This window comes from Leptopilina heterotoma, unplaced genomic scaffold (assembly GCF_015476425.1).
Source record: "Leptopilina heterotoma isolate Lh14 unplaced genomic scaffold, ASM1547642v1 Lhet_186, whole genome shotgun sequence".
Classification (NCBI taxonomy): domain Eukaryota; kingdom Metazoa; phylum Arthropoda; class Insecta; order Hymenoptera; family Figitidae; genus Leptopilina; species Leptopilina heterotoma.
In genome coordinates this window covers 826,400-841,758 of record NW_025110905.1, presented here as the reverse complement: position 1 = coordinate 841,758, position 15,359 = coordinate 826,400, and the positions used below count along the sequence as shown (strand labels likewise).

Sequence of the window (15,359 nt, the reverse complement as noted above, 5' to 3'; positions counted from 1 at the left end):
ATAACAGTACAATCTACTTCTGCAGATCATAATTATGCCACTTCACCAGGGAAATTAAAAAGAAAGTTTTTAGAGGTACAAGAAAACAACAAGAGATTGAAAACTGCTCTTCGAAATAATAATCAAAAAATTGTTCGAATGGAAAAAAAAATATCCAGCTTGAAAGACATAGTAAGTGAATTAAAAAAAACTAAACCAATGTGTGAAACTGGCTTTGCATGCTTAGAATCAATAGCTAATAATGACAGTAGCAATGATGTGAGTCAATTTTTAGAACATTATTGTAAAAATGCACCTAAAAACAGTAACAGTAGTCGTAAAACTTCCTTTAAAAGTCGACAGGGTTTGAATTCTAAAATTAAAATTTCTCGTGAGCAGTATCCTCCTTCACTTCGTTCATTCGCAATGACGCTTCATTTTTATTCCCCAAAAGCGTATAGTTTTATTCGTCGAAAATTCTGTTTTGCTTTGCCTCATCCTAGTTCTTTAAGAGCATGGTACTCAACAATCAATGGTGAACCAGGGTTCACTGTGGAAAGTTTCAATGCTCTTAAGCATAAGGTTGAGCAAGCTAGAAGTCAAGGAAAAGAAGTTTTAGTATCTCTGATGTCAGATGAAATGGGTATTAAAAAAGGTCTTCAATATTTACCAAATGGATCTGTAAGAGGTTACGTTAATGTAGGTACTGACATTCAATCAGATGACACTCTTCCTTTGGCGAAAAATGCTCTTGTGCTTCTGGTAGTTTGTCTTCATGAATCGTGGAAAATACCAATAGGGTATTTTCTAGTTAATGGAGTAACTTCTAAAACTCATTCTTCGTTAATCACTGAGGCCCTTATTAAATTACATGAAATTGGTGTTAAAGTAACTTCTATAACTTTAGACGGCCCTCAGGAACATTTTTCTACTATGAAATTACTTGGTGCTAATTTTAATATGCCTGATCCAAAACCTTTCTTTAATCATCCCATCTCTGGAGAAAAAGTGCACGTTATTTTAGATCCATGCCACATGCTGAAACTCATGAGAAATTGTTTAGGTGACATGAAAGTTTTAAAAGATAAGGACGGAAATTTAATTTGTTGGAAGTTTATAGAAGAATTAGCTAAACTACAAGAAGATGAAGGCTTAAGGGCTGAAAATAAAGTTAGAATGGCGCATATTTTGTACTTTAAAAGTAAAATGAAAGTGAATCTTGCTGCCCAAACACTTAGTAGTAGCACTGCAGATGCTATAGATTTTTGTTCTCGTGTTTTAGAAATTAAATCATTTGAAGGATCAGAAGCAACTGTAAAATTCATCAGGGTTGTTGATAGATTGTTCGATTTTTTAAACTCTCGCAGTCCTTACGGGCGTGGATTTAAAGCTCCTTTGCGGAAAAGCAATGAAACATTTTGGCGTCAATCGATTCTCGAAGACATAGAGTATCTAAAGGGTATTACGAATTTGGAAGGTACACCAATGTATAAAACCCGTAGGTACGTACCATTTGTTGGTTTCATAACAGCTGTTGAATCTGTGATATCTCTTTTTGATACTCTTGTTTCACCACCTCAATCTCAGTTATCATATTTACTCACATATAAATTCAGTCAGGACCACTTGGAGCTCTTTTTTTGTGCAATACGAAAATGTGGCGGTTGGTGCCCAAATCCAACTGCCTCGCAATTTGTGTCTGCGTATAAGAGACTCTTAGTACGCCAAGAAATTGAAGCAACCAATGGAAATGTGATCGCAATGGATTCCACAAAAGTACTTTCTGTATCTTCTAGTCGCGCTAATAAAAATGTTGACCGTTTCGATCCTGACATTTATGATGCATTTATTTTGCATACAAAATATGAGGGTATGTAGAAAGTACGGTTTGCAGGCTATGGAAAGCCTTGATGATGACAACTTCATGAATGAGTTTGAATACAGTATTCCTACAACTTTATCAAGTTTTTCAGAAACTACGATAGGTTATATTGCTGGATGGGTGATAAGAAAACTTATTTATCAGAAACAATCAGTGATATGGTGTGAGTCTTGTCGTCAAGCTCTTCTTCAATCAGAATCTCAAAGATTGTCTGATAATAGGTTGATCGAAGCAAAAAGTAAGGGAGGGTTAATATTTCCAAGTCAGTCGGTGGTCAAAATTTGTAAGGTTACGGAAATATTTTTTCGAAATTCCCTTGCAAAATTCGATGGAATGATTCCTTCAGAAAAAAACTTTCCGGCATTGCTTTGCTCTTCTGTTTTGCAAAATGTTTTACAACCTCCATGTACATTATTTACCTCATTAAATGATCACATGTTCGACAACTCTATAGAAGAGGTCAATCATATTTATTTGCTATCGAAACAAGTTTGTAAAACGTACATTCAGTTACGTATGTTTGCAGCTACAAAGTCAGCTACGTATAAACTGACAGGAGTTAGTCGTCGACATCATATGAATCGACAAATTATTTGGGCCGGCCAATAATTGACACTGTCACGTAGAAAATTGTGATATTAGATGATTCAAAACTAACTTTAATTTGTTTAAAAAGTCACATTTTTATTACTGTTTTTGTATTATTATTTATAAATCCAAAAGTACTAGTAGAACACAAGAAAACTATTATTTTTGTTGCTTATTAATATAAAAGGTGTTAGTAGAACCAAAGAAAAATCATATATATGTCGACTACAAGTCTAAAAAGTATTAGTAGTACAATAGAAACATAATATTTATGTATGCTGTCCATAAGTCTGATATTTATTGGAAGAAAAATTATTTAATTTAATACAGGGAAAAATTATTTTCGTTGACTAATAGTCCAAATTTTATTCGTATAAAAAATATTATGTTTTAAAGAAAAAAAATTATTTATTTATTTAAAAAAATAATTTTTTTAAAATTAGTCATAGAAAAAATATTATTTTTCAATCAGTTCTCTTTATTTTTAGCTTTTTTTAAAATGTTTGTGAAGTTTCATTATCTTTCGACATGCATGTTTTGGATTTTTGGAATAATTCTTTTCCTACACTGTAAAATTATTACTATTACTCAATCAATTAAACAAAAATTCTTTTTCACAATCAATGCTTTTCTTTCATTTTACCTAAAACATTCATTATTTGTCAAACCCATCATATATGTTTCCATTTACCTTAAACTATTTCACTGCATTATGTAATTTATAACTTTGTTTCCAGATAATAAATACTTTTTAATTTCACAGCGCAAAATATTTTTAGTCAGAAGTAACATAAAATTGCCATTAGGAATTTCTACAAAAGTACTTCCTTCTTAATTATCTCTTGATATTCTACAATTTATTACTGTCTAAAAGGAAGTTACTTTTTATTACGTAAGTAAATAGTTTTAGTGATAGATATACAAATGAAACAATCAATTTTTGGCATTTATTGCCACTTGTTTTATTGAAAGTATATTTACATACTTTTTTAATTATGTACTATTTTTTTTATATTATTATATATGTGTTTTAATTATCTTACTTAATTTAATTTAAATTTTAGTCAAAAGTTTAAAATATATATCACATTATATCATGTTATATGTATACCATTATAATTTTAAAACTTAGATTGATTTTTGTAAATTAGATTCTTTTCCTAAATAAAACATTTTCACAAGCGTTTAAATATATTACTAACCTTTTTCCCAAAAATTATTGTCGCAAATATGGATTATTATTATTATGAGATATATTCTTTTAAAATATATTTGTTTGTATACTGCTTTTCTTAAAGGAAATTTCATAAAATCGTTAAATTTTACAAACAGAATATATTATTGTTTTGAATATTATCGCGCGAAAAAATCACGAAGATTGCCGAATGTATACGAGTCACACTCGGGGGGAAAAAAATGGCGTTCTATTGGTCGCAGAAACTAGCTCCAACTTTACATGGCATACGCCATCCAGTTAGTATATAGATCAGTGGCAAAAGATGACCCAGATACTAATTGGAATTGTCCTATCCATAGTTTAAGTCTAGTAATGTAAATTCTATTTGAATTGAGACCATTGAGTGAAATTATTTGAATTTTAGTTAGTTAAATCTCTTTGTTAGGTAATAATAATTATTTCTTTAAAATTTTTTAAATTGTTTAAAATAAGCAGTTCCATACAACATTCCCGCGCGCTTGCGCGCGGATAGTGTGGCTATAGTTTATAAAATAAAGTTCATTCGTCATAATAGAAAGAATAAAATTCTCTTATACAGTAATATGAATCTAAATAAACAAAAGAATTTTTAGTAAAAAAGTAAATTTTTCAACTTTAATTGTAATTAATTCTATAATTTTCAATATATATATATATATATATATATATATATATATATATATACATACTTTATTTTAATCAATTGATTCGTCATGATGCAAAGAATAAGATTTTTGATTTATTTTTCAATAAATAATGTTTTATTGTACAGCAACATGATTTTTAAGAAAAAAGAATTTTTTTAAAAAGTGCAAATTTTTTGTCTATAATTGGTTTTAATTCTATAAATTTAAATACAATATATACTTTATATATACCAATCGATCCGTCTTGGTGAAAAGAATAAGATTTTAGAAATAAATGAGTAAGATTTTCTTATACGGCAACATAATTTTGCGAAAAGAACTCATTTTTTTATAAAAATGCGAAATTTTCAGCTTTAATTATGATCATGAAGGAGTATAAGGAGACATATCTCCAATGGGAAAATTTCCTGATATTGACTGTACTTCTCTGCAGTAAAATCGACAGGCACGCGAAAAGTAATAGCCTTATGTTCACTGATAACAGCGCCGCCAAACGGGAGAAATAAGTGCAATTTTACATTTTAAGCAGGGAGTAAGACTAAGGAGACTGAACTAATGCTATGGAAGTGAAACCATTCGTCGCATTGAAACTATACGTAAGACTGAAAATTATGGTTTTCGCGCATGCGCACATGCAATATATTTGTCTCTGTCTTTCTCAGTAACTCAGATGCGACTGAGAAAATCATTATAAGCTACAAGTTGAGAAGGTTATGTTTAATATTTGTGAATGTTGTGCGTTTCAGGAAATATTATTAATAATAACTATTAGTAAATTGAAAAAAAATTAATTTAATAAATATAAATGTGCATACAAAAATATATACTAAAGAGTGTATATTTTTCAGTGATAAGTAATATATTAATAATATAATAAAATATTTATAAATGTTCAGAATCAATTTTTTTGGTATATAAACTACAAAGTGTTTTATTCTTTGTGGAAACAATTGAACAATTCCTAAATAAATAATATTTACGAATTTGTAATTTACTTTAATTATATACTTTATAAATAAACAGCTTTAAATGTCACATAAAAGTTATCAATAAGTTAATTTATTCGTTTGTCGATCATTGTAATATGATGTTTTGCATCCTGGTATGCAACAAACCATAATTTTGAAATTTTATTTTAAGAATCATATGTCAAAACATAACCATAACCTATTGATAAGTTTTTGTTCTCTCACTTGCTTATATTTTACGATATAAAGAGAGAGAGCAATATGCGCATGTACTGCGCATGCGCGCGGAGCATAAGTTTTGTCATTCTGCGAGTATAGTTCCCCTACAGAAAAAGGTTTCATTTTTGAGAGACTTCACACAGTCAGTTCAGTCTCCTTAGTCTTACTCCCTGATTTTAAGTATTTTTATCTTTGACAGCTGATTGATATTTAAGGTTAGAGGATCCTCTGAGTGTTGTATTGTAAAATAGATGAACAGAATTAAATTGTTTTATACGTTATATAAATAGAAAGGACTTCAAATAAACAACCAAAAATTCTTTGCATTAAATTCATAAATGTCTGTTGGTAAAAGTATAAAAACTTTTACCCTTACAAAATAGTATATTAAATAAACTTATCATTCTCGGTGCTTTGAAAAAACACTTTTTTCAGAAGCATTTTTATTTGCTTTATAACTAGACATGCAATTTTTTATAAAACAATTCATATTACTATTATTTTATTGTTAAAAAAAACTACACTGAGAGACCTTTGGGTCAGCAGCAGACTTTCGATAGGCTGCTACTGACCATTTTGGAGGAACGCTACAGGACTATACTTTTGGGTTGCTGCAGTAAAATCTTGGGCGCGTGACAGTCCCAAAGTTGTTCAGCTGCAAACCAACGGCGGCATTCCCACTACTTCGGTGAGCTGCTCACCAACATTTGGGACTGTCACGCACCCAAAATTTAACCGCAGCGCACCAAAACCATAGTGGAGCTGCTGTCACATACGTTGTTCCGCTACAGTCCCAAAGGTCTCTCAGTGTACGTAAACAAAACTTTTATCATGGACAGCATGGAGGGTATATATTTTCTCCTGTAGGGGCGCTAATTCAGTGAACAAATTTCCGGTATGCCAATTTTCGTGCATCGCGATTTTACGCAGTCAAGTACAGTCAATAGGGATACATTATACATATACTTCTCCTTATACTCCTTCATGATTATGATTAACTCTGTAAATTCTCATACAATTTATACTTTTTATATACCAATCGATTCATCTTGATGCAAAGAATAAGATTTTATTATATATTAACTTCAATAAGCAACTTAAAAAAATTTTTTGAACAAAAAAAATTTTTAGAAAAAAGTAAAAAAAAATTTTTTTCTGAGAATTTTTTAAAGTCTATCAATCCATTTCGAGATATTTTTATAATAAATATACCTGGTAAATTTTAGCCAAATTCGTTAAAACCTCTTCGAGTTATCGTGTTCACAAAAATCGGGATCCACACACACACACACACATACATACATCCGGACAATTGTTCAGGGTCTTATATAACATAGTCCCATATAGAAGAAAATTTGTTAAAAGGATTTTTAAAAATTTTGTAAATTAAACGACTACAAAGCTTCATCACGAGGAAGCAAAAATTTAGCACTTTCACAACTTCTAAATCACAACGAAATCTATATACACACAAAAATGTTCGTTTTTGTCTCGGGTGTAATTTAAAAAATATAAAGGTTTAAAAATTGCACACTTTTTCAGGTTAAAACTATTTATTTTCTTCTAATTGAAATTGATTTTTGATATTTCAGGAATTATTTCCTAACTCTTGGATACGTGGTAACAGCTCTGAACTAGCGTCGAACATTCAATGGTAATCAATGAATGTTTGAAAGAAATTCGGGAACTGTATTAGAAAACGCTGTAAATAGTCCAATAGTCTTTTTTTCATTTCTTTCTCATGTAAAGTCCATGGCACTGGCCGCAACTGTTTCTGAAATTTTCGGGAACTCGTCAAGGAATCTTGGTGCGCAGAAACTGTGCGCACCAGTCTCAACGTCAGTAAGACTTGCGTGCCTTATATATTTATTTTATGCTGAGGTATTTAACGCTCCTGTTTAGCTCACGTGGATAAGACGCCGGACTTCTATTCCTCGGGTACGCGAGTTCTGTTCCAGCCGCCGTCGATTTTTCCCTCATATGGTTTTTTCTATTTCAGAAACTTAATAAAAAATAAAAATTGTATGTGATCTTCAAGGATAAATGTGTGTGTGTGTGTGTGTGCGGACGTGTCAAGGAGGGGAAGTGGGAGGGGGGAAGCAGAATCCATTTTTTCTTGCATTCGCCTAACTTTTCGATTTTCTTGAACAGTTCCCGACTTTTTCAAGAACAGTTTGCCGAGAAGTGGTGAAATAGTTATAATTTGTAGAGAAATAGTAAATGACATATTTAAACGAGGCAACCTTTAGTTCTCTGTGAACTACCCGCCGTATCCAAGAGTTAAGAACGAAGTTCCCGAATAATCTTCGAACTTTTTTTTTCCGTGTATATAAGACCCTGAACAATTGTCCGGATGTATGTATGTATGGATGTGTGTGTGTATGTATGTATGTATGTGTTTGTGTGTGGATCCCGATTTTTGTGAACACGATAACTCGTGGTTTTAACGAATTTGGCTAAAATTTATCAGGTATATTTATCATAAAAATATCTCGAAATGGATTGATAGACTTTAAAAAATTCCCCAAAAAATTTTTTTTTTGACTTTTTTATAAAAAAAATTTTTTTAAGTTGGTTATTGAAGTTAATATATAATAAAATCTTATTCTTTCCATCAAGACGAATCGATTGGTATATAAAAAGTATAAATTGTATGAGAATTTACAGAGTTAATTATAATTAAAGCTGAAAATTTCGCATTTTTATCAAAAAATGAGTTCTTTCCGCAAAATTATGTTGCCGTATAAGAAAATCTTACTCATTTATTTCTAAAATCTTATTCTTTTCACGAAGACGGATCGATTGGTATATATAAAGTATATATTGTATTTAAATTTATAGAATTTAAAACCAATTATAGACAAAAAATTTGCACTTTTTAAAAAAATTCTTTTTTCTTAAAAATCATGTTGCTGTACAATAAAACATTATTTATTGAAAAATAAATCAAAAATCTAATTCTTTGCATCAAGACGAATCGATTGATGTATATAAAGTGTATATTCTATTGAAAATTATAGAATTAATTACAATCAAATTTGAAAAATTCACTTTTTTACTAAAAATTTTTTTGTTTATTTAGATTCATATTACTGTAAAAGAAAATTATATTCTTTCTATTAAGACAAATTAACTTTATTTTATAAATGTTAAATTGTATTAAAAATGAAATATACTTATCGTTAATGCTTCCTCCACGAGGAAGCAAAATGTTCATGTAATGAACATCTGGATTTACAACTTGTCTTAAATATTTTCTAATTGCTAAAAAAGTGCTATTTTTCGCACCATCTCCACTTTACACTCATATTTTAAGAAAAGTAATAAATATTTTAACTTAATTCTTTTCATTTTGTTTTCCGGAGATCATACAGATTTATTTCCAAAAGTATCAATTTTTTAAAAAATTAGGCCGCAACGACTTTATTCGAAATATATTGGGTTGACCCAATAATGAGTATTTATTCTCCTAAATGTATCAAATTTGTAAAATTTATGCGTAATTGAAAAGAATATGCATTTCTTTCTTATACTCAAGCGAAAAAAAGTGATGGACAACTTAGGACCGCTATTTCTGAAATGTCCAAAATGCAACTTTTTATTATTTATTGTACTAAGACTACAAAAGCCATTCTATAACGTTCTAAATAACATAAAATTATAAGAAAACGATCGCTGAACACAATTATATACTTGTTGACTTGATTAAATTCCATTTTGTTACTATTTTCGACCAATTAGCTTATAGGCTAATTAATACCCCTATTAATAGGTACCTATATATAATATTCTTAAACATTTATTTACTCTAAAAGTGATTAAATACATAAAAAAATTATTCGAAACATCAATAGTTCTTTAAAAAAAATTTAATCATAATTATTATTTTTTCATATTTTAAAAATGTTTAATTTCTAATCTTTGAAAATTCAATAATTTATCAAAATTACTACTGCACCTTCTTCAAAATTATTTTCAAGATTTTAATTCAATTATTTTCTAGAATCATTTTTAATAAAAAAATTAGAATTATCAATTTAAATTCAAAAATTACAAACTTTTACTTCAGCAGAATTATTTTAATTGTCACGTTTTTTCTATATTGAACACTAGTGTTTAAAATTGATTACGATATTTCGTTTCTTTATTTTTATTTTAGGCTTATTATTAATTATTTTTTTTGTAAAAGAATATAATTTTATTGCTTTTACTATAATATTAATTTTTTTAATAATTTAAAAAATTACAAAACTCACTTTTTCTCTGTCATTGACGAGGTCATATACATAAGATGGATAGACAGGTGTTTCTATAAACTTTCCATAGCCATGAACAGCCTTCAAGTTACAATCGTCGACACAAATGCGTCCATTGACAATAACAAATTCTGGCACTCCATTAATTTCCATACCCTGAAAAAATAACAATATTTAATTGAAAGTGAAAGAAATTTTCCTAAATTCTCAAATTAGACACATTTTTTATTAAAATTAGAAAAGGGAAAAAATTATCAAACAGTTTGTTTATTTACGATATAAATATAAATAGAATTTAATTTAAATAAATACATAATTATTTATATGGACATATTTTTTGTATTAAATAAATAAAAATAGAAATTAGTGGAAATAAATCCATAAATTTTTTATCGTAAATTTCTTTATTAGTAGTAATAATTTTGAGAAAATAATAATATTAATTAATACTTTTGTTACCTATCAATTTAATTAAAATAATTTTGTTACAAAAAACTGATGTATTGGTACAAGTTGAGTACCATCCTCAGAGTATTTCAAATAATAAATAAAATTTTTTTTAAGAAATAAAAAAAGTTGATAACAAATTTCCTATAAATAAAAATAGTTTAATAAAATAATAACAAAATAAAAATAAATATTTAATTTTATAAATAAATAATAAATATATAAATATTCATAAACCAATAATCTAATTATTCTTATTAACCTAATCACAGAAAATTGGAAAAGAAAAGAAAAATTCGTCAAAGGCAAATAATAATTATTCCAATATCCGGCGAAGCTCGTGACTTTTCTAAATATCGCATGACATTTGTAGATCATGTGTGTTTTCTCAGCATCAGCGCTTGTTTTGCAATAAACATCCGGCAGATTTTGCTCGCATATATTTTGGGCCAACTAAAAATTAATCGACTCGACCAGAGAAAAGTTAAATAAAAAAAAACTCAGACATTTCAAATCGATCAATTTCATTTGAAAATGTTTATTTGATTCGTGAGAATCGAATTTTTCTTTTCGTTTGAATTTTATGTGGAATGTTTAATTATTTTCCACATTATTCATCACATATATTATATGAATATACCTCAAAGATATTGAAATCAACAGCCTGAACGTGAGTTTGAGCGGAAATCGTTCGCTTCCTGCTCGGATCCCAGACGACGATGTCTGCATCGGAACCAATGGCAATGGCTCCTTTCCTTGGATATAAATTGAATATTTTCGCAGCATTTGTACTCGTCACTGATACAAATCGCATGGGATCCATAATTCCCGCATGAACACCCTTCTCCCAAACCACAGACATTCTGTCTTCAACTCCATTCACTCCATTTGGAATTTTCGTGAAGTCGTCCTTTCCAAGAGCCTTTTGCTCACTCGTGAACGTACAGTGATCACTTCCGGTTACTTGCAGTCCATCTCTGTTGGGAATAACGCAAACAAATTATTACCATATTATTGAATTACGTTTTGATTAGAATTTTAATGGCAAAATTATAACAGTTTTCCTTTGATTTCAGTTTTCCTTATTTTTACCGCATAATCTGATTTCATTGACGTGTTCTCAACTTTTTCATTATCATATTATATAATTCCTCTCACTTATAACTATTCTTCTAATTTTGACTTTTTTTCTTTTATTAATACATAAGAAATTTTATTGAGTGGAAAAAATATGAGAAAAATATTTTTTTTATCCTTTTGAAAAATTCTTTTAATTTTTTCGCTTAAGCATTTTTTTGTTTTTGACATATTGATAACATTTTTTCTGTTCTTATAATTTTATTGTTGTGAAAAAGTTTTAATTTGAGCAGGCCTCGGATATGAAATGTCAAAAATTCAACAAATGTTAAACAACTTTGAACTAAAATTTTTCAAAAAAGTAAGTTCTTTAGAATTTTTAAATTGTAGTTATTCAAAATTCAAATTTTCAAATAATTTAATATGAAACCTTTTGTAATTTATTTATTTCTTACAATTTTGAAATAAAATTCTTCTAATATTTTTAATAATTTACAGAAATTTTTTCGAGTTTTCTACACGTTATTTGTAAGGGATTAAAATTACCTAATAAACCCACCGTTGACGTGATTAATTCTGAAAATAAATTTGGAGGGACGGAGATTCGAACCACAGTCAACCTGAGATTTGCGCATGAAGCGAAAGACCTAACAAAAACGAAACTAACCAACTGAGCTAAACAAGTAACTAGCGTTTTATTTATTGAAAAATTTTTGAATTACGTAAATATTAAAAAATTCAACTAATTTTGAAAAAATTAAAACTGAAATTATTCAAGAGACTTAATTTAATACAAAACATTTTGAAAAACTTTTTCTGTAACTCTTGCAATATTTATTTGTCTTCTAGAATTTTTAACTAAATTTCTGCTAACATTTTTAATAATTTTGAGAAATTTCTTTGAGAATTAAAAATATGTATTTTTTTTAATAAAAGAAAATTTGTCTAAAATTTAAATGTTTTCAATTTAATAATACGAAATTTTGATTTTTCGAAAATTTTTTAATTACATAATAAATATTATAAAAAAAATTAAATTAATTAAGGGGTTACGTACAGTTAGAGCTTCAAAAAAAAGCTGTTTTTTAGGAATTTTTTGTAGCCACACATTAAAATAAATAATAACAAATCTTTTTCCACATAAAATATATATATATTTCAAGAAAATTTTCTGAAATTATAGTCCATAAATATAAAGAAATATGCGAATGATAGAACATTTGCGTGAGCTCCTTAAATAAAAATGGTTTCGCGGTGATCACGCTATCTCTTGACTGGATCATCTAAAATCAAATCGTGAAGAAGAAATCGTTAGGTAATGATATAATGCGGTACTTGAACGAAGGGATTTTAAAAATTTTGATGGCGGATGTTGAAAGTCAAAAATTGAATTTTGACCAAAATTTTACTCACATTTTCGGCTATAAAAAAAAATTATTGTCAAAAAAAATCCTTCGTTCAAGTACCGGCCAATTATATAACAAATAAGTGGTAAAAATTTTTAACCGATTGGTAAAGCCGTTCTTAAGTTACAGTGATCACCGACTCCCAAAACATGGTTTTGAGAAAAACGAGTTCAAAGTTTTGAATACCGCCGCCTGGCCACAGTAACGGCTGAGACGGCTCCATTCAAAATTCTATATCTCCATAAATAATAGTCCGATTTGTCTCAAATTTTCAGAGAATACTTTTAAAATGGTATACTTTTAGAAAATGCATTAAAAAAATCGATTTTTTGAAAATCATAAGTGTACGTAACCTCTTAAAAGAAAAATTCCTTTCTAAATTAATAATTTTTAATAATTTTGAGAAAGTTATTCGAGAACCCACATAGCACGTTATTTTGCAGGAAGTTTACAAAGTGAAGTTAGGAACTTTTTTTGTAAACTTCCTGTAAACTTCCTGTAAACTTTAAATGTCCACAAGAAGGCAATATTCCAGTGGAAACTTCCTGAAAAATTACTCATGTAAAATTGTTGGAAAATTTCCTAAATATTGGAGAAAGTTCCCAAAATTGAAGTAAAGGAAAATGTTTTATGAAAAACATGTGAATTTAATAGAGAAGAAAAAATATGTTTATACAAAGACATAATTATATAAAATTATAAAAATAGAGGAATTGATAAAATTTTTAAAAGCAATTGAAGTTATATAATAAATTAAAATTGATAAAATAGTCAATTATTTATAAAATATTTAATTAAAAGAAAAAATTAAATTTTTTTACTTTTAATTAATGTTAAAACTTTATTAAATTCTTTTCAGTATTATTAATATTATTTTGTAAGGGATTAAATTACCTTATAAACCCACCGTTAACGTGATTAATTCTGAAAATAAATTTGGAGGGACGAAGATTCGAACCACAGTCAACCTGAGATTTGCGCATGAAGCGAAAGACCTAACAAAAACGAAACTAACCAACTGAGCTAAACAAGTAACTAGCGTAGAAAAAAAAAATCTTTTCCTTAAGGAGTAAAACAAATAGTGCCACAATTAGTGTGTGGCAACCCTGATTCCTTGCTGGTGTGAAAAAGACCGCGCTTATTTGAAAATAATAATACCATACGAAAATGAAAATTAGAATTTAAAATCAAACGTATTTATTTATTCAATTTTTTATTCATTAACCTAAAAAATACTAATATTTACGTGTAATTTGCAGTTAAACTGATTGGCTAACCTATGAAATATTAAAAAATTTTTTTACTTTTATTGAAAATAAAGTAAATTTCAAATTAAAAAAAATTGTTTCTATTTTTTTTAATGTAGTAATCTAGGATTATTATTAAATAACCCTTTTTAATTTTTAATAAAAATTTTAACCAAATGAAATTGTAATTTAAATTTTGATTAATTATAAACATTGGTACAACAAGAATCCTTTCTTATTTTATACAAAATATAAATTTAATTAATATAGTTCTTTACAATTATCAATAGAAATTGCGTACAAATGAAATTTTAAATTTAATTTTTTGTACAAAAATAATTCATTTTTTTACTCAAAACTTAAAATGATTTAATAGTTCTTTTTACAATTTTTAATAAACATTTTACTTACATTAACTTTTCCAATTTAAATTTTGCTAAATTATAAATTGGTACATCTGTACAAAAATAATTTATTGTATATACTTCAAAATATAAATTTAATTAATGATTCTTTATACTTTATAACATATTTTTGATCTATAAACAAAGTTGTTAATTCAAATTTCTATTATTTAAAAATTTGTCCTTTTGTATAATAATAATAATCATAATTTATTTTATTTTACACTATACGCAATACTTGAAATAATTAAAGATTTGTAATAATATAAATATTTTACAATTAATGTTTTTGTTGGGAATTTTGTGATAGGATATTTAAATAACAGCGCTCATTTTAATAAATTTATATAAGTATTCAGATGTTTATGTTTAATAATACAAAGAAAATATATTTATTAAATTTTGAGTATAATTGAACAATTTCAAATTCATTTCTTTTACAATTCAAATTTACGAAATTTTGATTATTCGGAAATTCTTCATTTAGATATATTGTAAAAAATTTTTACAGAATTGTCAGAAAAAAATATGAGAAATTCATATTTTTAAAAATTTCAATTTGACACCTTTTTAAAATTTAATTATTTCTAAAAATTCACGCTATTATGCTTTAAATCGTCGGGTTAGCGCAATATCAGACTTATTCGACAAACAAAGCAAGAACATACTTATTCAGAAAAAAGGCAAGAACATGCTTATTCAAAATATAAAGTAAAAACAAACGAATTCGCAAATTAACCTTTTTAGTCAGATTTTAAATTTTACTTTTGTACAATTGTTTTACGAATAATAACTTTTATTTAGTTCCATTGAGAATAATTTTTTTAATATTTTGTTTTTCTAATATGAAAAGTATTATTGAAATAAAATTATAATATTCTTGATAATTTAAAGTCTGACTAAAAAGGTTAATTTGCGAATTCGTTTGTTTTTACTTTATATTTTGAATAAGCATGTTCTTGCCTTTTTTCTGAATAAGTATGTTCTTGCTTTGTTTGTCGAATAAGTCTGATATTGCGCTAA

At 27.4% G+C, this 15,359-nt stretch overlaps 1 protein-coding gene across 4 annotated transcripts in view; it reads right to left on the bottom strand.

Annotated features, from left to right (window-relative positions):
* Positions 1-15,359, bottom strand: part of LOC122500450 (dihydropyrimidinase) — a 345,407-nt gene that overhangs the window by 36,780 nt on the left and 293,268 nt on the right. For all 4 annotated transcript variants that reach the window (XM_043609380.1, XM_043609379.1, XM_043609381.1 and 1 more), the window contains 2 exons: positions 10,843-11,179; positions 9,756-9,911 (listed from right to left, as the gene is read on the bottom strand). In XM_043609380.1, coding sequence (XP_043465315.1) covers positions 9,756-9,911; positions 10,843-11,179 — 493 coding nt within the window. The remainder of the gene's footprint in view (positions 1-9,755; positions 9,912-10,842; positions 11,180-15,359) is intronic.